The 24338-nt window shown below is 53.4% G+C and overlaps 2 protein-coding genes across 2 annotated transcripts; both read right to left on the bottom strand.

The window, feature by feature from the left end:
- Nucleotides 1–305: 305 nt before the first annotated feature.
- Nucleotides 306–5152, bottom strand: Crip2 (cysteine rich protein 2). Its single transcript, XM_041639095.1, has 7 exons — nt 5028–5152; nt 2069–2221; nt 1730–1870; nt 1589–1657; nt 1410–1504; nt 985–1042; nt 306–889 (listed from the first exon to the last, which is right to left on the bottom strand). Exons 1-7 carry the CDS (start codon nt 5068–5070, stop codon nt 822–824), a joined length of 627 nt encoding a protein of 208 aa, XP_041495029.1. The 5' UTR covers nt 5071–5152; the 3' UTR covers nt 306–821.
- Nucleotides 5153–8552: 3400 nt separating this feature from the next.
- On the bottom strand, nt 8553–22217 carry LOC121438458 (metastasis-associated protein MTA1; the record flags this gene model as incomplete). The annotated part of the gene is made up of 16 exons (XM_041638788.1): nt 8553–9215; nt 9294–9445; nt 9732–9763; nt 10713–10724; nt 11914–11949; nt 12128–12280; nt 13477–13566; nt 13698–13887; nt 13989–14140; nt 14436–14551; nt 14862–14920; nt 15267–15341; nt 17404–17592; nt 17880–17979; nt 18726–18828; nt 22100–22217. Coding segments are annotated over 16 exons (1728 nt in total), but the record flags the coding sequence as incomplete, so codon positions are not given.
- Between the last annotated feature and the right edge of the window lie 2121 nt (nt 22218–24338).

Raw genomic sequence — 24338 nt, 5'->3', positions numbered from 1 at the left:
TGTGTCCCAGGGTCCCGGCTGCATCCCCAGGTATATACCACACCTCTGCATGTCTCAGAACTGTCTTCCGTGGATCTCATCCGTACTTTATCGGCCCTCCTTGTCTAAGGCACTGCCTCACCTCTGCCCAGAGCAGCCCCTCCCTGCTTCCCACCCATTTCAGTGTTGGCGCTGATGCCTAAATCAGTCTCCCCAGTTCAGAAACGCTTCTGGATCCCATCCCCACCAATACTGGGCCCAGGAGTACAAGGGGACACTGTCTTGGGTTCACACCCACCCCACACACAAGACACTGGCTCCTGAAATCCTCAAACCAAACCATTTATTGACAGCAAAGGTCTCCGTAGCTGTGAACCACGTGAGGGGTAGGTAGGGAATAGTGTGGGAACCAGCAGCAGGCTCCTTGCAGAGGTGCTGCCACCCCGGGAATGCTGTGAGCTCATGCCATCACGGGCAAGCAGAGCATAAATAATACTGGTGGGCAGGTGTGGGCATAGGGATAGCATAGGATAGCCACCTCGGAGAGCTATCAGGGACATGGGGACACGGACAGAGAGAATACTGGGCACAGGGACACAGGACACATGGACTATGGAGGCACACAGACACAAAGGGGACAGTGGGTAGCATAGGACATGCCAAGGTAACACACAAAGAAATAGGGCTGAAATTCTGGGCTATTCTGGAGACTACCCAGGAGGCTTCCTCCTCCACCACTTAGGCCCTGGGGTTTGCAGGCAAGACACACTGAGGCAGGACTAGGCAGCAGGTCACTTTCCCTCAGGGCCAAGTAAGGGATCCTGAGGACAGCATTTGCAGATCTAAGGCTGAACTGTGCCTTCAGGGTCCTTGTCATAGATATAGCTGCCCACAGCACCGGTATTCACTCCTGTGAAGAAAAGTGGCTGGGGTGGATGAGCAGGAACAAACAGGGATCCAGGGAAGGAAAGAGGTCCCCGCGTCCTCCACCCTCACTATACTCACCCTTGGGTCCAAAGAGAATTCCATAGCAAGGCTTGTGGCAGTAGGGCTGGCCGTCATGCTGTGGGTAGCATAGAGAGAGTGCTGAGCACGGACCCCACCCCATACTTCCCAGACGCAGTGAGACCTTCATAATGTAGGAGTCGCCTCCCTGAGGTCTTGGGCTTTAGAGTTCTGGCGCCTGCCCTCTCCCTTTGACAGGGATAGTAGAGCTCCAAGGAGAGCAGCAGATCTGCCCTCTAGTGGCCAGAGCGCAGTCCACAGAGCCTGGGGCAATCCCAGGTCAGGGGGCAAAGGAGCAGCAGAATTCCTTGTTTCCTGTACCCACCCCGACTCTACCAGTTCCGGAATCCTGTCCAGTATGCTCTTCCTGCCCTGTCCCCTCCTTAAGACCTGTTTGGCTCCTGCATCGCAACTGCACCCCTTACCTCAGCATGCCCGCCGGGAGTCAGCGTCTTGGAGCAGCGCTCACAGCGCAAGCAGGGCCGGTGCCAATCCTTGCCCAGAGAGGTCACCTTCTCGGCTGGAAGGGAGGAGGACGGTCATGGTGGCAACCCCTACCCTGAGGCACAGTTTCCCTGGATTAGGAGACTGGGCAGTCACTTACCAAAGTACACCCTTTTGTTGCATCGAGGACACATGTTGGGTTCCCCCGTGAATGTAGTGACACTAGAGGCTGGAAGGGAGAAGTTAGGTCAGGGTGGACCTTGGCCACCCATACCTGACCCCCACCCAGAGCCTATCTCACCTTTGCTGGGACCTTTGGGCGGTCCGCTGGTCTTCCTCTCCTCTGTTCGCACCACAGGGACCTCGATGGGGCCAGTGACCTGAGGGCCCTCAGCCAGGGGCTTCTCATAGATGTAGGAACCAGCACCCCCTATATTCACGCCTGTAGGTGGCAAGCATGCCAACAGGAGGCTAAGGATCGGAGGCCTTGACACCCCCTATCCCTTACACAACTCCTCCCAAGGCTGCTTCAAGGCTTTCCAGGTTAGGGGTGGCACAAGGGAGGGGGAGGTAAGAGCAGATGACACCCCTACCCCACCCAGCACCCACAGGAGCTGCCCCTGGCTGAGACCCTGCTTACCTTTGGGTCCAAACAGTGTGGCATAGCAGGGCTTGTGGCAGAAGGGCTTCCCATCATGCTCAGCGTGGCCCCCCGGGGTCAGTGTCTTGTTGCAGCGCTCGCATTTGAGACAGAACTTGTGCCAGTCCTTCCCCAGGGAGCTCACCTTCTCGGCTGTGGGTTGTAGGAGGTCAGGGCCGCATTCCTGTTCCTCTTCTTGTAGTCCAGAAGCCCACATCCCTCCATTTCACACCACCTGGTGATATCATGCCCCACTCCCACCCCACCCATGGTGGCTCCACGATTAGGCTACTGTTAACAGACTTGTCCATCAGCCATCCTAGAGTCTTTTTCTCCTTGTTCAAGCCTAAGTGGTTTAACCCCTGTCGACTGCAACTGTTTCTACCTGCTCCTTCCTCGAAACACCTGCCTCACTCATAGTGCCTCTCCTCACACCTGTACCCCTCCCCCAAAGCCCAGGCGAGCCAGGAAAGCCCCAGTACTGAGACGACAGCCCTTGCTCTTCAGCACCGGGTGAGGGACCAGCAGTCCTGGTTGCTGCAGAGCCCTATTTGGCTTCCTTCTCCTAAGCCTGAGATCTCTCCCTCCACCCTCTGCCTCCAGCTGCCAGTTTGGCGCCAAAGGTTTGTGATCAGCAGCTGAGGATTGTGAGCATGCTCCCCCCACCACCTCCACAGCTAAGACTGCTGAGCCACATCCCAATGGACGGAAGCTTGGGCCTCCCCAAGGGAGTAAGGCAGGAAACGGGTGGAGAAGTGGGCAGGAAGAAGGGCCTGAGCTGAGAGCAGAGCCAGAATTCCAAAGGGAAGGGGCCAGGCCGGAGCAGAGCGGCCGCGGGGGAGGCGGGAGGGGTGTTATGCTTGCTTGGCTCTGGCACTGTACTCAGGATAGAGGAAAAAAACCTCTCCAGCCTTCCTTTCTCAAGAGTGGTCTAGTGGTCCCTTTGGGGCCAAGCCTCCTCTGGACAACCTTGGCAAATACTAGGGAGCGCAGCCTACTCTGAGAGTCCCACCCTACCCCCAGGAGGTGCTGCTGCTGGGCAGCAAGCCTGGATCCACCATGCGGCCAAGTCTGGCTCTCCACAGAGAGCTGTGCATGGACAGGATAGGGCATCCTCCAGGAACCCCCAGACCCTTGCCCTGAACAGTATCACTTAGTTCCCTTGTGATTCTAAGACACAAATGATCCAGAACCCTGCTCTGTCCAGAAAGAACAGGCAAGAGCGACCTGGATAGAAGCAGCCTTGGCTCCCATGCCTGCTTGGCATCCTCTCTCAGGGCAGTGATAAGGAGGTTGTTGGGATGGCCATCAGTGGCTGTGGCAGCTGCTGCCCAAGGCTGCCAAAACCACTCTGCTCTGGCCAGCTCTGGGATTCGGGCCACGTGGGGGCAGGGAACTGACCCTCAGACCCACTGGTTGGGTCGATGGCCCCATTACAGACATAAATTGGGAATGCGGCATCGATTGAGCCTAATAGCTTGGGAGGGGAAGGTCTCCTACCTGGTCACATGTTCTAGAGGGCAACCTGGGGTCCCTATGGGCTAAAGTCTACTCAGATGTGGACAGCTGGAGCACAGCCTAGCTGGGTGGAAAGAGCAGCATTCTGGACCCCTCACCTCTCCATAGGACAAAGGCCAACTGACTGAGGAGCCTTTGTTTTCTGCATAGAGCCAGAGGCGCCCAAGCAGGCAGAAAGCTTTTTCCGGGTGGCCTGCTGGCCAAGGCCCCAGAGAGCCCAGAGCTTGCCTGGCCAGAGGCAGAGTCATGAAGAATGGCCCTGAGGACTGTCCTCACCCTGAGATTTGTCCGACATCCCTTGGTAGGAAAAGGACTGAAATCAGACATTCTGTCCCTCCCCTCCAGGAGGCAACAGGAAACCCCTGGCTCCAGGCCACCCAGAACAACTCCAAGCCAAATCCTGTCCCTCCCCTCTGGGAACAAACAAAAGTGGCCTCTCCTCTCCTCCGGTCAGTTTTAGAAGTCCACTGACCTGGACACTCACGACTGTTCTGAGATGGTCATAGAAGGGGACCCTGTCTTTTCAGGCCCGAAGTCTTCCTCTGTTCTGGCCCTGAGTCTTATCTTTTGGTGGGCTGCTACTCAAGAAAAGTTGTTCAGCCTGGAGCATAGCCCCTGGAGGTTAGCAGTTCAGGGAACAGGGGATGCCTGATAAAGGTGACCGCCTTCAGAGGCCACCTTAGCAGGAACCAAACATTCCTGCATACTAATACCTTTTTCCCTGATGGCCTAGAGCTCCAAGAGCCCAGGGTCCCAGTCTCTCAAGCTCGTGGAGACCTACGTGTCACCAGTGCCCCACCCCGCCCGGGTGAAACTGCCGAGGCAAATGGCCAAGAAAGGGAGCAAGCTGAGGCATGTAAGAGGCAGAGGCCGAGGTCGCCCCCGCTTGGACTGAATCCGGAATCCCGGCGGAACCCAGACCTGGTACAGCGGTCTGGGCAGAGGTCGGAGTGGGGACTGGGGTCACTCACTACTCTGGGTCACACTACTGGATCCACGTGTCGTCTAGCAGGCAGCAACAGTGTGAGGCGGAGATGCCGGGACCCAGGGAATCTTATCGGACCTGTCCCAGGCGTCCGACTTCGTTGGATCCCTCCCCAAATAGTGCCGCTGAAGAAGGGCCATGAGCCGAACACGCGGCTGGCGAGGAGGGCGCTCCCGTCCCGGCAGACCAGGACTTTGCGTACCTCGCCCAAAGCCTACGGGTCGCTTCCTAACCCACCAGACGCCACAGCCTCTCCAGGATCCCAAGTGGCTTCCCTTGCCCGGCGCAGCCCCACCTTCGAGCCTTCGGCCGCACCCATGTGGGCAGCGTGGCGAGCTTAGCTACCGGCTGCGCATCCCACGGACCATGGCTGCGCACCCGGATCCATGTACACAACGGGGTGTGGCTCTGCGCCAGGGGACTGGAGGCGAAGGCGGACGGCGGGAGGATACTCACCGAAGTACACGGTCTTGTCACACTTGGGACACTTGGAGGCCATGGTCCCTGTGCTCGGTAGGTCCGCGCCCTCCACCCGAACTGGTCTCTGCGCCGCCGCCCGCGTCTGCCCCGCCCGCCTCCGGATGTCAATTGGCTCCGAGACCTGGGCGGGGCCTCAGGAGCCCGCCCCCCAAGACGCCCGCAGCAAAGCACACGGCAGGCGGGGCGCACCTGCCAGGGTCGGAGGGGCCGGGCCTGGCGCCCCCTACCCCACAGTGAGGTGGTGTCTACAGGGATCGCCCGCAGTTTCCATGACAACATCGTGGCCTCTAGCTGAAGAACAGACTTGGGGTTTCCAGCCCCAGGCCCCGACCCTCCTTGTCTGGCTCATGTAAGGAGTGGGTGCAAGAAGCCCGCGGGATGCCCCCTCCTCCTGCCTCCCGGGCGCCGCCTCCCTTTGTTGCCTCGTTTCCATAGCAACGGCCTGGGCGAACTGAAGCACGAAGCTTTGGATTCCGGGCGGGGCGCCGCGGTCCTGTCTGTGGTGCTGAAGGAGGGGCGGGAGAGGCTCACTAGTAAGCTGCCACCACTTCCAAAAACAGCCTAAGAAACTACAGGGATGAGTAGGGGCGGGGTGGAAACAGGCAGTGCGGGCTCTGAGGAGGCAGCAGGTGCATTTGCGCCTTAAGGTTCCTCCCCAGTTCTATCCTAGGAGAAGCAGGGTACCTGAGTTTCCTCTAACACCCCCAGCTGTGAGAGAGCCCCAAGCCCATGACTGCTGCTGGTCTTCCTCAGGCCAGGGTCTCTGACTCCCAGAATTCTGTCCCCTATGCATTTTGCAGGGTGGTACAACTAGAAATCCTGCCAGCTAGATCCCACCTACCACCTTGCTAGTCATCAGAAACAATCCCCCTTCCCATTTCTTCTTACCACTAGGGGCTTCCCAGTAGGGCCTCTCCTACTTTTTGATTCCATCCTGTAACTCCTGGATATAGGAACCGAAAAGAGTACCCAGGATCCTGCAGACCTCTCTCTGAGCCTTTGACCAAACCTGGGCATTGAGTCTGGGAAACAAACAACCTTTATGTCCCAGACCCTGATGACCTGACCCAGTATGGGCAACTGACTCCAGAAACACCACTCCCACTGTCTTCACTGCTTGGCTGGACACTCATATTTCATTTCTCTGCCAGCCCAAGGACTGGGAGTCAAGTGGTCTCAGGTGACCCCTGGTTTACTACTATTGTTCCATGTAATGGCCTCTCCCCTTCCTTGCACACATATCCTGAAGCTACTGCCATTTCCATGGTGACAACAGCTCAGAAACATGTGCTGCCCCCCCTCCAAGCCTGATTGACCAGCCTGACCAGCTCCCCCTGGGCACCTCTGGACACATGCCAGCCAAGGAAAGAGGCAGGTTTAGGAGGCCTCTCAGTGCCTTCCTGGACAGGATCCCTCCATTCATAGCCAGGTTCCTGTTCAGGCTGGACTCCCAACCCAAGCATTCATTGTCTTTCCCAGCTCCCCATCTCAGGAGTCCTGCGGAACCTAGCTAACAGCTTGCTTAACCACCCACCCCTAATATTTGCAGTGAAAGACAGGGCTAACTGGGCTAGGCTCAGGTAGTCTTCTAAAAAGGCCTCAAGTGTGCCCAGCCCTGATGAGAGTGGATAGGAACAGGGCCCCTCCAAAAGAATGGCACATAATACTGGCTAGATGCCCAGGGTGAGAAGGGGATCCAGCAAGGAGTGGGGGTGCATGGGGCTGTCTTGTGTCTGGCAAGAAGGCACATGGGCCAATGACAAAAACAGTGGCCTTGGCCTGCACATCTGAGGCTGTGAGGGCAAGAGGGCAGTACCAGGACAGCATGAGCAGGGACAGAAAGGCACCTCTGAACACACACCAGCCAAGGGAAGGGGTAGGTACTGGGCTCCACAGTGCCTTCCTGGACATGACACCTTCATTCATAGCCAGGTTCTGTTCAGACAGGACACAGGTGCCCTGTGCCAAACCATCTTACTGTACCTTCTTGTCTTCCATGCAGTATGGAAGACAGCAGGATGTGGAGCAGGTTACGTTTTTTTCTCTATGGTCCCGGCAAGAAACAAAATATCTTGGAAATTATATTTTCATGTGTCCTGCCCTCGGAACAGGGTCACAGATCTACTTATAGGAAACCCATGGCTGGGTTGGGACAGTTAGGCCCTAGGCATGGCAAGGCCTGGGATGAAGGTTCTAAGACATGACTTGGGCAGGTATGCAGGCTGTTTTTAGATCAGGTCTTCAAGTCAGTGCCAGTCCCTCAGGTCATGAGTGCCTGACCCTCACAGAATGTCCTCTGCCCATTTTCTCCGTCAAATAGGGCTTCAGGATAAAGCCCACCAGCCTATGTTCACTTCCCATTCTTTGCCTTGGCTTTGATCTCCCAGCAGCCAGAGGTGGACACATAACCCGACACACTGGCTTTGGTGCTGTAGTGGGCACTGGCTGAGGCACTGAGGTGAGTCAAGGGCCTGAGGACAAGGGAACTAGATCAGAAGGGGCTTGAGCCGAGAGCCATGCTCCCAGCAGACTCCCACATGGGAAAAGGACTCAGAGAAGGCCCTTGAAGACTGGACAGTCCTGGAGCAGTACCGGACAAGATGGAGACCAAGACCAACTGGGGGAAGAAGCTAAATGACCCTAGGAAGACAGGGTACATGTCACAGCCGTGTCCTAGACACCTGGCCTGTCACCCTGATAAGCCCCATCACAGGCTCAGGAAAGCAAAGATACCACTCCTATCTATACCGAGTGGGAACGTAAGTGGTTTCTATTTTAATCCCCCATCTGAGATTTCCACATATCATAGGCGCCTGAGTAGGGCAGGAGAAGCAGGAGGCAGAGGCCAAAACTCCCCACTGCTCCCAGGGAGGGGCTGGCTGACCCTTTTCTTGACCAGCTGAGGCAGCAGCCTGAGGAATGATGGTTTGTAGAGCCAGCCCTCCTTCCTCCAGTAGCTGGCCAGGCCTGCACCTGTCTCTAGGCGGAGATAAGATTTCTGAGCAGAAATCTGAGTAAATACTTGAGAAAAGCACACCTGCTCGGGCAGCCCAGCTTAGGGCAGCAGGCCTGACAGCTGGGGCACAGTGGGGGGGGGCACAGTGGGTGGCCCCGAACCTCAAGCTTTGTGCCAAGTCAACCTGGGTAAACCCCGGTTGGAAAAGTTGTAAGGCCTCAGGTGGGGTCCGCTCCCATTGCGGCACGTGAGTGAGTCAGTTTTAGCACAACATCGAGAGTGGAGGTCCTAACCAGTCAGCCCCTTGCTTCCCCTCTGGGAAGAGCAGCAGGCACTGGAGCAAACACCCGCATAAACAGGTCTCAAAGCAGTACACTCCAGATTGAGTGACCCCAGCACTGAGCTGAGCAGCATTTGGCCTGACCTGTAGCTATTGCCCATCTTCCTGGGCCTGACCATGTACCTGCCAAGAGGGGCAGGGTGGCTTCAAGGTCCTAAACCAGGAGAGCGACTTGGAACAAAGAACACAGAAGGGCTTGCTGGGGTTTTTCTTTTTATGAGATTTTTTTCATTGTTTTTGTTTAATATGAAAATTACTTGAAAAGACAAGGGACCAACCCTGCCAGGCAGCTTGGCCGCTGCTGGCCTCACCAATCCTAACATTCCAGGTGTAAGTTACAGAACTCAAGTTCATCTACAAAAAAAGTAATAAAAATAAAATTTAAAATGGCACCTTCAACAGAACACAACAAAACCTTAAAGCCCACCCCGGTGAGAAGCCCTGTAGCAGCACAGGGCCCGGGCATTCCTCATCTCTGCTCCAGCCAGAAAGTAAACACAAAGCTAAAAAAGACTCCTGGGTGTCTTGGAATAAGTTAGACCACACTTCTCCCCCCCATGTCCACCAGAGGAGCAGTTTCTCTGCATGTGAGGGCGGGAGTTGGGGCACTACGGAAACAGAGGGTGGGGTGGGCAGCAGTCTGGTGGGGGAGGGAGGCCGCCTGGCCTCTCTCTGATGGAGGGCCCAGGCAAGCCGCACGGCACTGTGGGGGGCTGCCTAGTCCTCAATAACAATGGGCTCATCGTTGACTGGTGCAGGTGGGGGTGGCCGCAGCGGCAAGGCCTGGCTCTGGCGCAGGGCAATGGGTTTGTAGGGCCGGCGGGCAGCACGCTTGGTTTCTGAGGATGAGAGCAGCTTGCGGATTTTCCTGCGGGAAGAGGTGAGCCAGTAAAAACCAGAAGGTGGTAGCCGAAGACTCCCATCCCGTCCCAGGAAAGGCTCCAACCTGGTCTCCTCTGTGGCCATGTAAAATACATCGTCTGGGGCATCAATCCAGTTCATTCGCCGCCGTTTGACAGGAGGCAGGGAGCCACCACGGATGAGGCGCACTTTGGTGGGGTAGGACTTCCCGTTAAGCAGGAGATTCCGACTTGGTCCCTGTGTTGAACAAGAGGTGGATATGAACACAGCAAAATAGTGCCCAGCCTTACTTTACACATCTCAGCCCAAGAGCCCCACTTCCTGGACCTCAAGGTTCCACAGTAAGGCACCCAGCCCAGGTAGGGAGCTCCTGGGGAGTTGTTCAGGCCTCAGTGTTCTGGGGCTAGGCTCCCTGTTAGCCTGGTCAGGCTGGGGAAGAGGGACTACCTGGGCCACTTCCCCATCACCCCAGGGATACATTCACACACAGAAGTGTGCCAAGTCTCTTGTCACCCACTCTTACCATGTGCCTGGTCTGTCCATGGTTTGCCAGACCTGATGAAAAAGAACACAGAGTGAGACCAGAGCAGGGGAAGCATGTTCAGCACCCACTAGTGCAGACCATTAGGATGGAGGTGAGGGATGATCCTTCCGAGGCCACCCCCTCTAGCCAAAGCCCACACCCAAGGGGCCTGTAAGAGCTTCTCAGCTAGCCCAGATGGTCCCATAGCTCTGCCAACCCTGAGGGCCACCTGGCCAGCAGAAGATGTAGCAGTTTGGCTCCTTCCTGTGAGACGGCTACCCCACTCCAGCAGGCCAAGGCAGGTAAAGTCTAGTGTATACCAAGCAACAGCCTGCAGAGCCGTGTGTGCATCATCAGCCCTCTCCCTTCGTGGGGCAGTCACTGTCTGCCGGTTGCTCACATGCTAAAAGCAGTTATTCTGACTCCAATAGATGTTTGGAGGCTGAGGGCCTAAAAATGAACTGAGATGTCAATAGCATGAGACTGAGAGGCACAATCTAGGCTCTGTCAGCAGGAACCCAGACGGGTCCACCCCAGGAACCACTGCCTCCTACATCTGCTGGCACAGGTCTCTGAATGGCCTGGTCCCAAGCTGAGGACAAGACAGGACTCCTCTACTAGACCTAGCCAGTGCCACTGAACCCATGGCAATCTGCCAATCATCAAACACTCTTATTAGATTTTCAGACTGAGTCTAAACATATTATCTCAGTTAATGGGATAACCAGAGATCCTCCTATCTTTAGACTCCAAAGGTGGGGATTACAGGTGTGGCCCGTCTTTTAAGAAGTGAGAGCTTGTCCTATCTCCTCTACCCTATTCTGGCACCCTGGATCCAGCCTCTCCCCCTGCAAGTTCATTTAGCTGTCAGGCGCCCCAACTTCCTGGTCTACAGTACCCAGGCAGAGACGACCTGCTCATGGCACCTGTTGGGACCCCAACCCTGTGCCCACATAAAGCCCTACTACAAAAGCTACTTACCCAGGTAAGTGCCTGCCAGAGTGATGAGGTGGCAGAGAGAGAAGATACACACTAGAGTTAGAGTGAGCGGCATGCACATGGCAGCTAAGCCGCAAGGCAGAGCAGCAGGCAGCATGGGGCGGGGGTTAGTGAGTTAAGACCTAGGGTGCCCAGAGTTCTCATCCACCCTGCTTATGGAAGGCTGAATCCTGAGGCCTACCACCACAGCACCACAGGGTGGGGCCAGTCCATGGCTCCTAGGCTAGATCTAGTACTGAGACCTGGTCTTACAGTTTCACGACACTCACTTCTCTTGTGGCCTGAGCTGCCTAGACCACTCACAGAGCCAGTGAGTCCCCACCAGGTCCTGGTTGGGTCCCCACTGCAAGACATACCTGTATAATGGACTTTGAGAAATTCAGTGGAAGTGCACAGTTCTTTATAGAGGCCAGAAGCAAGGTCTGGGAAAGCTATGCCTGAACCCCTGGTTTGAGGTGAAGTAACATGCCAATCCCACAGCCAGACAAAAGGGATATGTCTTCCTGGGTGCATGCCAGTTGGCAAGCTTCCAAAACAACCTCGAGGGGGAGTGTCCTGAGGTACAACTGGATAGTCACTGCCTACTGTTATCCCCCAGGCTCTTGTCCTGACAGCTTGGGAGGGGCCTGAGTGGGCCCATGCTCCTTGGCTAGTTTTTCCTGGCTACCCGCGGGTCCAGCCTTAAACACTAACCCCTACACTGACATCAGACTTGGTGTTATTCCTCAGGTCCAGAGCAGGCTCATTTCCCACAGTCCTTTCCCCATCAGGAGAATCTCAGCTAACCATCAGCAGATACAAAGATCATATGTAGCCCAGCCACCAACCCATCCCTACTATCCCCATCAGGCAGGGCACACAAAAACTGCAGGTAGCACTAGCGGCCCTACAAGCAAGGCTGAAGGCATGCGAGCAGTCACAGCACGACAGCAGTGGGGGCACCAGGGCCCTCATGCAAGGACAGTCCACTCAGGGCTCAGGCCAAGGCTAGAGACCCAGGGCTCATGGGCCCTCTACCAAGTTCTAAGTCTACAAGAGCACAGGAGTGTGGGCTGTGGCCTGGGTCTGTGTGGGCTGCCCCTGTACGTGCCCTGAACCTCCCAGTCTGCTGGTAGACAGCACACACAGGCATCACGACAGGACTCGGCCATGGCACCCCACCAGCGGCCGCCCCAGGCCTTACCCCTACTGGGCATCAAGAGGCGCTTCTTCATGTTGCCTGGCAGTGCCCAGGGACAGGAGAGAGAGGGAGAGAAAACACCATCAACTAAGCCAGTTGAATAAGGGTCATGTGGAGGTCCAGGGCTAGTCCCACAGCCCCCTGTAGGCCTGACCTCCTTACAGGGCCAGCCCTGGCTTGGCCTCTTCACAGGGACAGTCCTGCAGCTCACACTCACCATCCACCCCATTGTGCTGTTCATAGCTCCTCTTGCCCAGGATGGTGGGGGAGCCATTGTTGATGACAGGGGCTGACTTGGCAGGGGTCAGACTGCTGAGCACACTGGACGAACTCTTCACAGGGTCAGGCTTAGGGGGTCGGGGATGGGTCTCTGTGAGCATGAAAGAGGCAAGGGCATTAGAAACAGCAGTCTAAGAGGCTCCATGCAGTAATAATACCTTCCACCCTGAAGCCCCACTGACTAGGCTGGAAAGAAGCGGTCACTGTCTACCAGAGCAGCCTGAAGCTGGGGATCAAAATAGCAGCAGGGCTACCTAGGATATCTTTAGGAGGGATGACAGCCAAGCAGAGCCCAGCTGGGTAAGTGCTAAGAGCTTACAAGATCCAGACACAGCCCATAAACACAGCAACTCCATCAGACAGCCTTCACATCCAGGCCACCAGGTCTGAAGGCAGAAAACTGGCTACTGGCCAGACACTGAGCTGCCTGGCTGGCTGAGCAAGGATCTACCCCACAGAAGGCGGATCCTAGCACTGACCACATCCTCCTACAGAACAAGGGCAAGGCTGGCCCTGGGGCCTAGGACCCCAGATAGGGAGCAAAGCCAAAGACACTTGTGTCTGCAATGAACACACTTAGCTCATGGTTATGGAATGTCCTTTCTAGAAGGACTGCTACCTCCATGCTGGAGGACTGACTCACACCCACTTAAACACTGCAAACAAGTGAAACCAAGTGTCTGGCTTGACCTCAGAATGTGCCATTTCTAAATGATCAGTAGCACTGCTTAGAGATCTCAACAGTGTCCAGATCAACACAAGCAAAGCACTACCCCTGCAAGGCTGCTAGTCAGAAGAGCACCTTGACCACCAGGGGCTCAAAAAGGCCTGCAGTGTTGTCTGATCGTTGGGGAAAGGCATCCCTGCAGTCAACCCTGTCTTGGTAGACTTATAGGTTGGGTTACACCTGGCATAAACCCTAGTCAGAAGTCAGGTGTGGTGGTGCACTCCTTTAATCCTAATACTTGGGAAACAAAGGCAGGAATCTCTGTGAGCTTGAGGTCAGCCTGGTCTACAGAGTGACTTCTGGGGCATCCATGGCTACACAGAGAAACTTTGTTTCAAATAGGACACAGGGCTACTGGGTATGCCAGAGATTAGAAACAAAGGGCCTGGGACTCAGGACCAATACGGGGACAGAAAGTAGCACTGTTCTCTGTGGGTATTCCTGAGCCTGGCACAGTGCAACTTAGCCCAAAAGGGTAGTTCTGGTGATCACGCAGAGTTTCCGAGATGGGCTGCTAGGATTAGAGTTAGAAAGCTGTGTGCACCCCTCCACCAGCTTACCAAGGTACCGGAGTACAGCCTCCAGGGGCTTCCGCGCTACCTGCTTCAGCACCAGCGGGCTCTGGGATGCTTCGGGCAGCCGTGCCGTGCCTACAGGAGGACGAGGTAGAGTAAAGGACTATACTCCCCAAGAATCAGGGCCCTGACCTTTACCCCAACCTAGACACTCAGCTTGGTTGTGGTTTCCGCTGGCGCCAAGAAAGGTAATAGGGGTGACTCACATTCAGCCTTGATTGCTGCACTGTTGATGGGCATGTAGGGGTGGCGTGCGGCATGCCATGGCCGTAGGATCTCACGGCATAAGCGCCGGGCAATGCGTGTCAACTTGGTAGTATGCAGGTAGAAGGCCTGCCTTGTCTTCATGGCAAACTTGGGGCTCCCACTGCTCCGGGCTGGGATGCCATGGGGACTCTGTGAAATGGGGCACACCACCCCAACACAGCACCGTGACTGGAGGTCAAAGACCTGAGGCCTACATGCAGCAGCTGACAGGTATGGCATGTCCCACTTACCATGTTATTGCGGTTTGGTCCCGGCCTCTCTCCATCTAACCGGGTTGGCATTTTCAAGCCACCATATTTCTTCCAATATGTCCAACAAGATGCGCAGAGGCGACACTGCATGTTAGGGGGACCCCAAGAATACCACTGGTAAGACTGTGTGGCTACGGACAACAAAGTTGGAAATAGACGGATTCTTAAGCAGAACCAACGGTGCAGAGAGCATCCCAGTGTCCCCACCACCACCACCATCCCACCCACTGGCCCAGGGCCAAAGCAGATCCACTTTACATTCCCGCGGAAGACTTCCAACCCCCCCCCCCCCACTGTAGCCCCGTTATGGTGAGTCATTCCAGTTCTGGGCACAGGGGCCTTCAGGGGCCCCATGAGCGCCATAACCACGTAGTAGCATTCCCGTGGCCCTTGCTGCCCATGGTGGGTGCCAGGTACAGCACTTACTGTAACAGCTCTCGCAGGCCCGGCCGGCCCCGGGGCTCTGGCCTGGTGTCCCTGTGCCATTCACTACACTGGCCTTGACACTGTTGACGCTGATCTGGTTTGGATTTGGCTTGTTACTGATGGAGGAGAAGGATCAGTCACAGGTGCCCTGGGGTGTCTGTATCCCAACAGACATCCCTGTACCCCTGGTCTGTTGTATTCTGGCACCATACTCCATGCCCCAATATGCTGAGCACTAAACCCAGCTTGACTCCATGGTCAAAAGAATTTGAATCCTCATCCCTCCTCCCCAGCTAAGAAGCTCATGAAAAGGGTGATGGAGGTTCCCTGACTTAGCTCAGGAGGCCACTGACCCCAATGGATCCAAGTGTCCCACACCCACTGCCCATCTACCATTGGCCCCCAGGAAAATAAGAATGAACTTACTAGTTGGGAATATAAACCTGCTTTAACTTGCTCTCTGCTTCAGCTGCTTTCAAACGTTTCTTAAAACAAAACAAAGGGTTAGGGAGGTCACCAGGCTGGCCAAGGCAGCAGGGAGACCACAGGGAGGGGGACACCATTGTTTTTCCATCACTGGGTCCCTTGGAAAAGACTTGTGAAAATTTTGCATGTCCGCCCTCCTGGCCAACCTAGGACTAGGAAGTGGGGGTTCAGGCTGGCTAGGGTTCAATAATGTCCCTTCCCCCAGTCTCTGAGTCCTCTAGGGACCGTGGCTCCTTCCTCTTTGCTCCAGCGCTTAGGATGTATGTATGAACACATTAATGTGACTATATGGGGACTGTGGGGAAGGATGAGGTGGATGTGGTGTGGGAGGGTGGGATGGCCCACCTGCTGGACGTATCTGTCGGTGGTCTTCCACATGTAGTAATACTCAATGATGCTGGTGAGCGATTTCCATGGGAGCTGGGGGAGAAGGCGACATCATGGGTAGCAGAAACAGGACTACTGCCCACAGAGGTAAGGAGTAGGGTAGCAGAGGCAAGGGCAGTGCTGGAATATCAATTCTGGTCCCCCATTAATGACATAACAACAATCCCCCTCCCCTGCTTGTTAACAACAGGAAGTGGGTGGCTGACCTTCCCTTGAAAACTCAGGCTAGAACCTGACAAGAACTTGGTTCTGTCCTTACTAAGGACCAGGCATGAAAAGGACAAGACTGGCAGACCTTGTTGTCTTGCCCTTCTGACCCCCATCACGAGACAAAAGCAGGTCCTGACGACTGTGTCACCATTCTCAGTGCTTTGCTCTTGTGCTCTTTGTCCTCTGAGCACAAGAGGGTCTAAAACGAGACGAGAGGCCCTTGTGCCACCCACAGCCAATGCGTGCTTCTCCTTGGCGGGAAAGCCAGCTGTGCTGCTTCTCTGGGGTAGTTAACTCTACAGCTTCTAACAGATTCTTTATCCTTCCCCTTAGTATTTTGCTCAATGTTGAGGGCTGGGGTGGACTTTATCTTTCAGCACACAGTAGTGTGTAAGAGCCCCTTGACCCTGCTCCTCTTCCATTGCTTCCTGGGCCACAAGCCAAGTGACTGAAATCTTTTCACCTCAAGCTACTGTTTAAAAAAATGGCAGTTGTAATTTCAAAGGGCTCAATGGGTTGTTTTTGGCAGTGGTGGGGATCAAATCCAGGGTATCGCCCACGCAATCAAGCATTATACCACTGAGTTAGACCCCAAGACTAGGGCTTTGGTCTTTACAGCCTAGCATGGTAGTTAGAAATGTCATCTGTTTCTTTAGTATTTATCAGCTCAGCTTTATTTGCATGAACAATTGGCCGAGAGCAGACTCATGAAAGTGTGTTTTGTGGCATGGGGTTTGTCTGTTTTGTGGACAATCAATCCTGTTTCTATATCTGGTTCACTTGATCCTCTGGCCAGTAGGCCTTGCTCTCCAGCAGGTGGCTCTGCAACCCTTTCTTTTGAGTCTCGGACAGACTCAGTTTATCTGCAGAATGGAGTCTAGAAATGTGCCGATTCTCCAGGGCTGTCCACCCATTGGGGAGCAACCATGTCTAGCCCTCCCTCAAATGCTGCCAGCTCTGTTCTAATTGCTGTTTTCTTTCTATCCCATTCTTCTAACTACTTTTTGTCTAAAAAGGTTATGCTTACTTTATTATTTTTTGTTTTGAAGACAGGGTTTCTCTGTATAATAGCTCTGGCTTTCCTAGGACTTACTCTGTAGACCAGGCTGGCCTTGAACTCACAAAGATCTGCCTGTCTCTGCCTCCCAAGTGCTGAGATTAAAGGCATGTGCCACCACCGCCCAGCTGTCTAGCGGAGACTGTGTTCTGTGGGCCTCCTGGGGCTACGCCTTCTGGCTGTCGGCCCTTCAAACCTCCTGTCCATGCCTACACCAGCACTCTGCATGCTCCTGGCTCTCCCACCCTGGTCTGGACTTGCTGCTGCTGAGTTTGTTGGTTTTGTAGCAGGTTCTCTCTGTTACCCAGGCTGGTCTCAAACTCATAATTCTCCTGTCTCAGCCTCCTGAATGCTGCGATTATAGAAATATTTCAACATGCTTAGCCTTGCTATTATTCTGACAGTGCTCCCAATGGACAACAGAGTCCACTCACTACAACCTCAAGGCTGTAGAGGTGGCCCAGCTGACTCACTTCCTTCCCCAGAGTGTCTGCAGGCTTTCAGTCAAGTTTAGCACTATTCAATCCTTTGGGGAATTGGGGACTCTGAGGGCTTCAGCCACTCAGTAAAGACCCTGAAGTCTTTACTGTGATTTACATAGTAGCGAGGCTCAACTTAGTTAAGAACAAAACAAGTTCAAGCAGTTTTGAGGATGGGTCTGGTAAGTCTTGAGGATGACCCCAAGGGAAGCTCCTACACAGTAGAATCCTAGCTCCACAGTGAGTGCCTATGCCCAGACTGAAAGGGCAGGGGCCTGGACAGGCACAGGCATCTTCCTTGGTGAGAGATGGGGCCTGCCTAGCCACTACCACAGCCTCAAGCACTTACAAAATCTTGTTGAATGTCTGTGAAATCCTTCCCATATTTTTCCAGAGCTTCCTCGAAAAGGTTGGCTTCTGATGCTGACCACTCCTCCATCTCATCCCTGCAGAGCACCGGCCCCCCCTGCGGCACGAGGGCTGAGATGGCCTTGGAGATGTCGTAGATATTCTTGTGCAGCGTGTCCATAGCATGGAACTGTAAGACAGCAGGGCTCCCTGGGTCCAGGCTGTCCCCAGGCCCTAAGGAGTATCTTCCTCAACCTGGGATATGACCCCCCACTCTTTCAGGTCTCAAGGTAACAATCTAGTGGCTGCCAAGGCCCCTGGGTGGGAAATCCTCCCTAACTCCCTTGGCATATGTTAGACAAATCTAAGGTGTACCAGAAGATACCGAAGTCCTCAGTTTCCTTGCTAGGACCCTCTATGCCTCTGCGGCTGTTAGACCCCAGAAGAAAGCAGGGGAAGTGGCAGTGACCCACTCACCAGGGTGATGTCTCGGGAGGCTGCTGCGGCACTCATGTGCAGGCTAGGCTGCCGCACGGAGCTGCTGCAATCCAGGGCCCGTGCAAAGGTGCCCACGGAGCTGGGGAGAGGGAGATTCACTAACCACCAGAGCTGGAGGGATTGCCTCCACCAGGCAAGTCAGTGAGGGCCAGGACCCAAGTGGCACACCCACCAAAGGGTCTCTGGGGCTCAGTTGTAGAGGAGGCCAGGTAGAAGCTGCATGAGCAATTTGGTGGCATCTGAGTTTCCATGTGCAAATGAGTCAGGGTAAAGAACATACAAAAAGTGCCTCGATGCTGGTTAGGAGAATTCTCCATCTCCACTGTGTCTGCTGGAGATCTCTCTAAGGGGAGCTGCCTCAGACCTGGGAATGCCAAGCCTCACCATCTGTGGCAAAGGTAGACAGGGCTCCTCCTGGGCCATGCTGGAATTCACTTGGGCTTCAACTGCCCTATGGGTTCAGCACTGGTTCTCTAGGTCCAACTCCTTCATTCAAGCAGCCTCCAGCCATCCACTCAGACAGCTGGGAACTCTTTAGCTAGATCCTAGCCTAGTCCTGGGAGAAGCGCCTGCCTATGGTGGAGATAAACCTCAGGGCACACAGTAAGAACAGAGGCCCAGACATACAGGTACACTTGGCATGGGGATCTGCAGGAACCCAGGGACGTTCGCAGCCATAAAAGGTTGCATCCATACTCAGGAAAGGTCTGAGCAGGAAACAAGGGCGAGACCATGGATTTCATGTTGGATGTACAAATTAAGGCTCCATGTCCCCAAGACCAACCACCATGCTGCAACTTGCTTACCCCTGGTTATCGGACTCACCGGGCCACTACAAGGAACTGGTCAATCTGCTTATCCACAAGTGGATTGTGGGCTTCCCACACCTTGGTCTCCAGTTTTGACTGATCACGGCCATCCTCCTCACCTATGGGAAACAAGCGTTAGAGCAGCAAAGGCTGTGGGAAACACTCCAGAGTGAAACCAAAAAGTCTGTTTGTTCCCCAGGCCCCACGGTATCACTTTTCCCCAGGTGATGGGAAGTGCTGACTGGGGGGGTGGGGCAGTACATACACCCATACACATAACCTACACGGCACTTGGCCCAGGAGGGCTTGTACACCCTATACATACCCAACACCCAAGGCTGGGCATGACCTGGGGAAGGGAGGGATCTGTTACTCTGGGAGTTATGGGACAATTAGTGAAGAAATAACTGTAATCATGAAGAGCACACAGCAGCACTGAGAGTCTGGAGAACTGTACCATGAGCCAGGCCAGGCCTGACTCTAGGGAGATGCCCCAAGGAGAAATCCCACAATCATCCATTGTCTGACTCTCCAGCCAAGGACTACATTCATAATTTAATGAAGGTATCAGGCTTCGGAATTTGCATCAGATCCAATCAATTCCCCTTTGGTCCTTGGCATCAATGCACCATGTGTCCATGAACAGCTAGTACTTGAGTCCCTGCAGGGTACTGGGTTCCAAGTCAGGGCACGGAGCAAGCTCTCTAATAAAAGGACTGGATGTCTCCAAGGAGGTATTTCTGGTCCTCTTAAAGGGTTACTATCTCTAGGCCCTAAATCCAGGGCAGGGCAGATCACAGAGGATGAGGGTACTGAGTCAGAAGCCCACCACTGCACTTCTGTGGGCAAGACCATGGACTTCACGGTCCCAGTATGGACCACGGTAAGGATTGAGGAGCTTGTATCATTATCAGGTTCTCTGGCAGTCACGGTCCACCGCTGGATTCTATAACCTTTAGCCTATGCAGGCCTAGTACCGGGGCATTTCCTCAGTGTTGTGGGTAGGTTTCTCTCTTGGTGTGGACTGCACTCAATCCCTTCACCTAGAGTCACAGTGTATAATGCTTAGTATTCCCAGGTTCCAAAAACCAAGACACTGGTCAAAGCAAATGATTTGCAACTGTCTGAAACTGAGAGGAAAGAACACCAGAGGATTCCCACCTACACTGCTCCTTTGAAATTTCCAACATAGTTAATGGAGGCAGGTATTCAATTTCATATTCAAATTCAAAAAGGGACTGTGGGTGGGGATGGAGAGATGGCTCAGCAGTTAAGAGCATGTATTGCTCTTCCAGAAGACCCAATTTCAAGTCCCAGTACCCGAATTTCCAGTACCCATGTCTAGCAGCTCACAAACACCTCTGATCTCTGTGGGCAACCCTGACACATGGCATACACACACATGAATAAAAGTGTATTTTTAAGAAAGACATCATGGGAAGCAACTGCCTTTGGGTCAAGAGGCTACAGAGGAGTACTAGGAAGGAAGAGGCCACAGTGGCAGGCCATTCCTCTGGGGCCCTGAAGTGGCTCTCTTAGGGATGGATTCTCCTAGCACTCACCAATGAGCCAACAAATACCTGGGACTCATGGAGCTGCTGGATTCTGAAGAACAGATGCTCCAATCGAGGTCCTCTAACCTTTGAGACCTCGCCAAGTTTCTGGTCCCTGTGTAATCTAAGCTCAGTAGATTTCACAGGCAAGGCCTCTGTTACTTTCCTCCATCTCTTCCCCTGGCCAGACTAAGAAAGCAGATACTGTGGCTTCAGCCCAGGAGGCTGGACATGGTTCAGGACTGCTTATAGAGCCTCAGAGCTGGGGCTGTTTGGGGAAGAAGCTGAACTGAGGCCAGCACAGGCAGCAGCTGGCTGGCTCTGGCTAAGAGGCTGTGCATGGGCATCAGGATGCCTAAGTGTCAGAAACTCAACCATGAGACAGAAGTCAACAAAGCAGTCTACTGAACATAGAACTCAAGAGGGAAGCACCCTTGTACCCAGAGAGCCAGCTGTTTGATAAGCCAGGTCCCACCCAGCTGCCACCCAACTGGGCTTAGCACCACATTCTGAGATTAATAAGCACAGAAAACAAAGAATAAAAAGCACCAAAGGTAAAGAGAAGGACATGCAAAATGACGTGAACATGTGCTGACTAGGGCCAAGTACTCTAAGGCAGCAATGCACTGTACTAGCACAGCCTCTCTTAAATTGAGCTAACAGTTAGATGGGATATGGAACCTCTGACAGGCTATTGGGACAGAGCCTGAGCGCTTTATTAGGGGACAAAGGCCAAGGTCTTGACCTCATCAGATTATTCTGCTAAGGCTGCTGAAGGAAGATGTGGGGGGACCTGCAAGTCTCAGATGCTATGTCAGAGTTGGTGGGTGTCAATCTGCTCTGGCGGTGGTAAAATCACTTCTGACCAAACCTGAGAAACTGAGTTTGATCTCTGTGACCCACCATTGTAGGATAGAACCTATTCTTGCAGGATGTCCTCTGACCACCAAACCCCTAAATACAGATTAATGAATAAATAAATGTGATTTTACACCACCCCAAAAAGGAGGTGGTGTTGAGATGGTTCAGTATGCAAAAGTGCTTGTAGCCAAGCCTGACAATTTGAATTCAATCTCTAGAATCCACATGCTAGAAAGAGGTGACTCCTACACGTTGTTCTCTGACCTCCACAAGCACACTAAGAACCTGAACTAATCCTGGGTCTTACAGGGTAGGTCTTCTGCCCTCTACACACCACACACAAATGTAAAAACGACAATGAATCAAGTGTGATGGCTGCCTCTGTATCCTCAGCGCTTTCAAGGCTGAAGCAAGAGGGCAGCAAGTTCAAGGTCAGTTTGGCCTATGTAAGATAAGGGAGACTCTGTCTCACAACAACGGCGAATGAATAGGGCTGGGGAAATGGTTTGTTGGTTAACAACACTGCACTGACTGCTCTTCAAGGGAACCTGGGTTCAACTGCCGGCACCCACAGAGCAGCTCACAACTGCCTGTAACTCCAGCCACAGAGATCCAACACGTTCTTCTGACTCCATAGGCACTGTACAAAAGTGTTGCACCAATACACTTGCAAGCAAAATATCCACACACATGAAATATAAATAAATACGACGAATGGGGCTGGGGGTGTGGCATGTGGCAGAGCAGCTGCCTAGCAGAAACAATATAAAATCAAAGTCATAATGAACTGCCAAAGGGAAATCCCAGATCACGAAGCTAAAGGGGTTCAACAGGTGGCTCTTGGGTTTGAGATTTGCTTCTGGATTCCAATGTCCCCTAGGAAGGAGGTGTTGAAAAGCCGAAGTCAAGGTTACCGAGGTTCCAGCTACAGGTACTACTTCCAGCTTCCTCCCTCCTGGCCCAGCCTGAACCTCACCTTCTTTTAGCAAGTCAGTGATGTCAGCCTGGTACCGATTTCCTACTCGGATTTCCCCTTTATCAGCCAGGAGGGTCTTCTGCTGTGGGTCGTAGACTAGAGAATAGAAGAAGAAATCCTGAAAAACACCACACAAGACAGGCGTCAGGTGAGTTCTCTACCTCCAGCTGCTCTCAACAAGCCCATTCAGTTCTGACAGTGTATGTGTGTGTGTCTTGCCTGCCCATGACCCTGGGCGCAGAAGCTCCCACAGCAACAGAAATGAGGTAAGAACTGGGAGGGAGGGCTGGAGCATTGCCTGCTCTTCTAAATGTCCTGAGTTCAATTCCCAGCAACCACATGGTGGCTCACAACCATCTAAAATGAGATCTGATGCCCTCTTCTGGCCTGCAGGCAGACACACAGACAGAATACTGTATACATAATAAAAAAAAAACAAAACTCTGGGAGGGAACCTCCTCAAACTGCTGCTGCAGAAGGTGCCTGTTTGGTTAGGAACTAAGGGTTTTTTTATTTATTATTATTTTTTTGTTTTGTTTTTTCGAGACAGAGTTTCTCTGTGGTTTTGGAGCCTGTCCTGGAACTAGCTCTTGTAGACCAGGCTGGTCTCGAACTCACAGAGATCCGCCTGCCTCTGCCTCCCAAATGCTGGGATTAAAGGCGTGCGCCACCATCGCCCGGCTGGAACTAAGAGTTTTTGAGTCATGTGCCAAGGTCACCAGGCATAGCCCCCTCACAAAAGGCACCGTCTTTCTGTCACAGCAACAATTTTAATTCAGCTTATAAAGGCCGGGCATAGTGGGCATCCTAGCACTTGAGAGGCAGACCCAAGCTCTGTGAGTTCACAGCCAGCCTGGTCTATACAGTGAGTTCCAGAACAGTCAGGAGTATATAATAACCTATCTCAAATACCACCAGCAGCTCGTGCGGGGGACGGGGACAGAATTCAATTTATGAGAGCAACAAAAACGAAGGTACCTAGGAATAAATCCTACAGGCTGCAGGCACAGAGGTGCACCAAGCACAGAGCTGGACACCATACCAGGCTGCAGCTTTCCATGGAGGACTGAGCTCAGGGCCTGGTCACCAGGCAGAAACTCACACTACAACCCGTTTCAACCTTTCCCTGCCTCAGGCTTTAGTCCCACTGCTCCAGTCTCATTCCTCATAGGCGCATGGTGCTGGTTCTGAGTAGGAGTCTCCTGGGATCAACTCCTCCCCATCTGACTCTCAGTGCTTCCAGTGATCTCGAGTTCCTGACCTGCACCTGTGCACTCTGCCCCCTCCCCCCACCTGTTGCCTAGCTCTTCCACAGCTCTTGGGCTGCTGGTCCTAATCTTTACATTCCATCCCATGACTAGCAATTCCTCTGCCTCCTTTCCTAGCTCCTATTCTAAATCCTGCTACCACTCTGAAAATGACTTCTTTCAACTGCTGTATTGCGGCGTTAGTACCACATACAAGACCTGTCAACGACGGCTGCTGTTGTGATCCAGCTGCCCTCACTCCCGGACTGACAGCGGAACTTCCTTGTGGTCTGTAATTGACAAGGATGTTTGTGTTCTTTCTGGCCAGTGGGTCTCCACAGAAGGAGTAGAGGTATAAAAGGTTGCTGGGCAAACTAAAGGTTGCTGTTCTTCCACCTGAAAAGAAGCCTCCCTGTGTCAATCCTAGCACCCCCCCACCAGTCTTGGTATCCAGGTTGCGCTGGCTGCAGCAAGTGGAGGTCCCATCGAGATCTGCAAAGTGGGAATATGTGAACGGGATTGCTCCAGCCACCAGCTAAATTGAGGAGCGTATTGGGGAAGGTAAAGTTTTTATTTTTCATCCCCAGAGATAACTCTGAGGGACATCCTCCAAAAGATAAGCAAGTATAAAGAAGCGGGAGGGTGAATTGAAAGGCCTCAAAAAGTAACCGAAACTCTTAAAGCAACAAGGCACGGAAGTAACAAGGAAGAGAGCCAAAGATTTTGTACAGGAGGGGATTTAAATGTTCCAGGTTGGGAACAAGCCAAGTCAGATTAAAAGGAGTATGTGTGTCTTCATCCCCAGAGATGCTCTGAGGGATGACCTCTGGCAGCTGGCAGTAAAGAGGAGGCAGGAAGGTGAATTGAGGGCCTCAAAAGATAGAATGTATAGAGATATATTTTATTGTGTTGATTGTGTTGTCTTTTGTGTTCTGGGCTGGAGAAAGACATTTCATTCTGGGAACTGCTAAGAAAGGTATTTTGACTTTAAA

This window comes from Microtus oregoni, unplaced genomic scaffold, assembly GCF_018167655.1.
Source record: "Microtus oregoni isolate MIOR12 unplaced genomic scaffold, Mior012 000056F_ref0000123, whole genome shotgun sequence".
NCBI lineage: Eukaryota > Metazoa > Chordata > Mammalia > Rodentia > Cricetidae > Microtus > Microtus oregoni.
The sequence above is the reverse complement of the archived record's forward strand: the minus strand, read 5'-3'. Positions and strand labels throughout refer to the sequence as shown.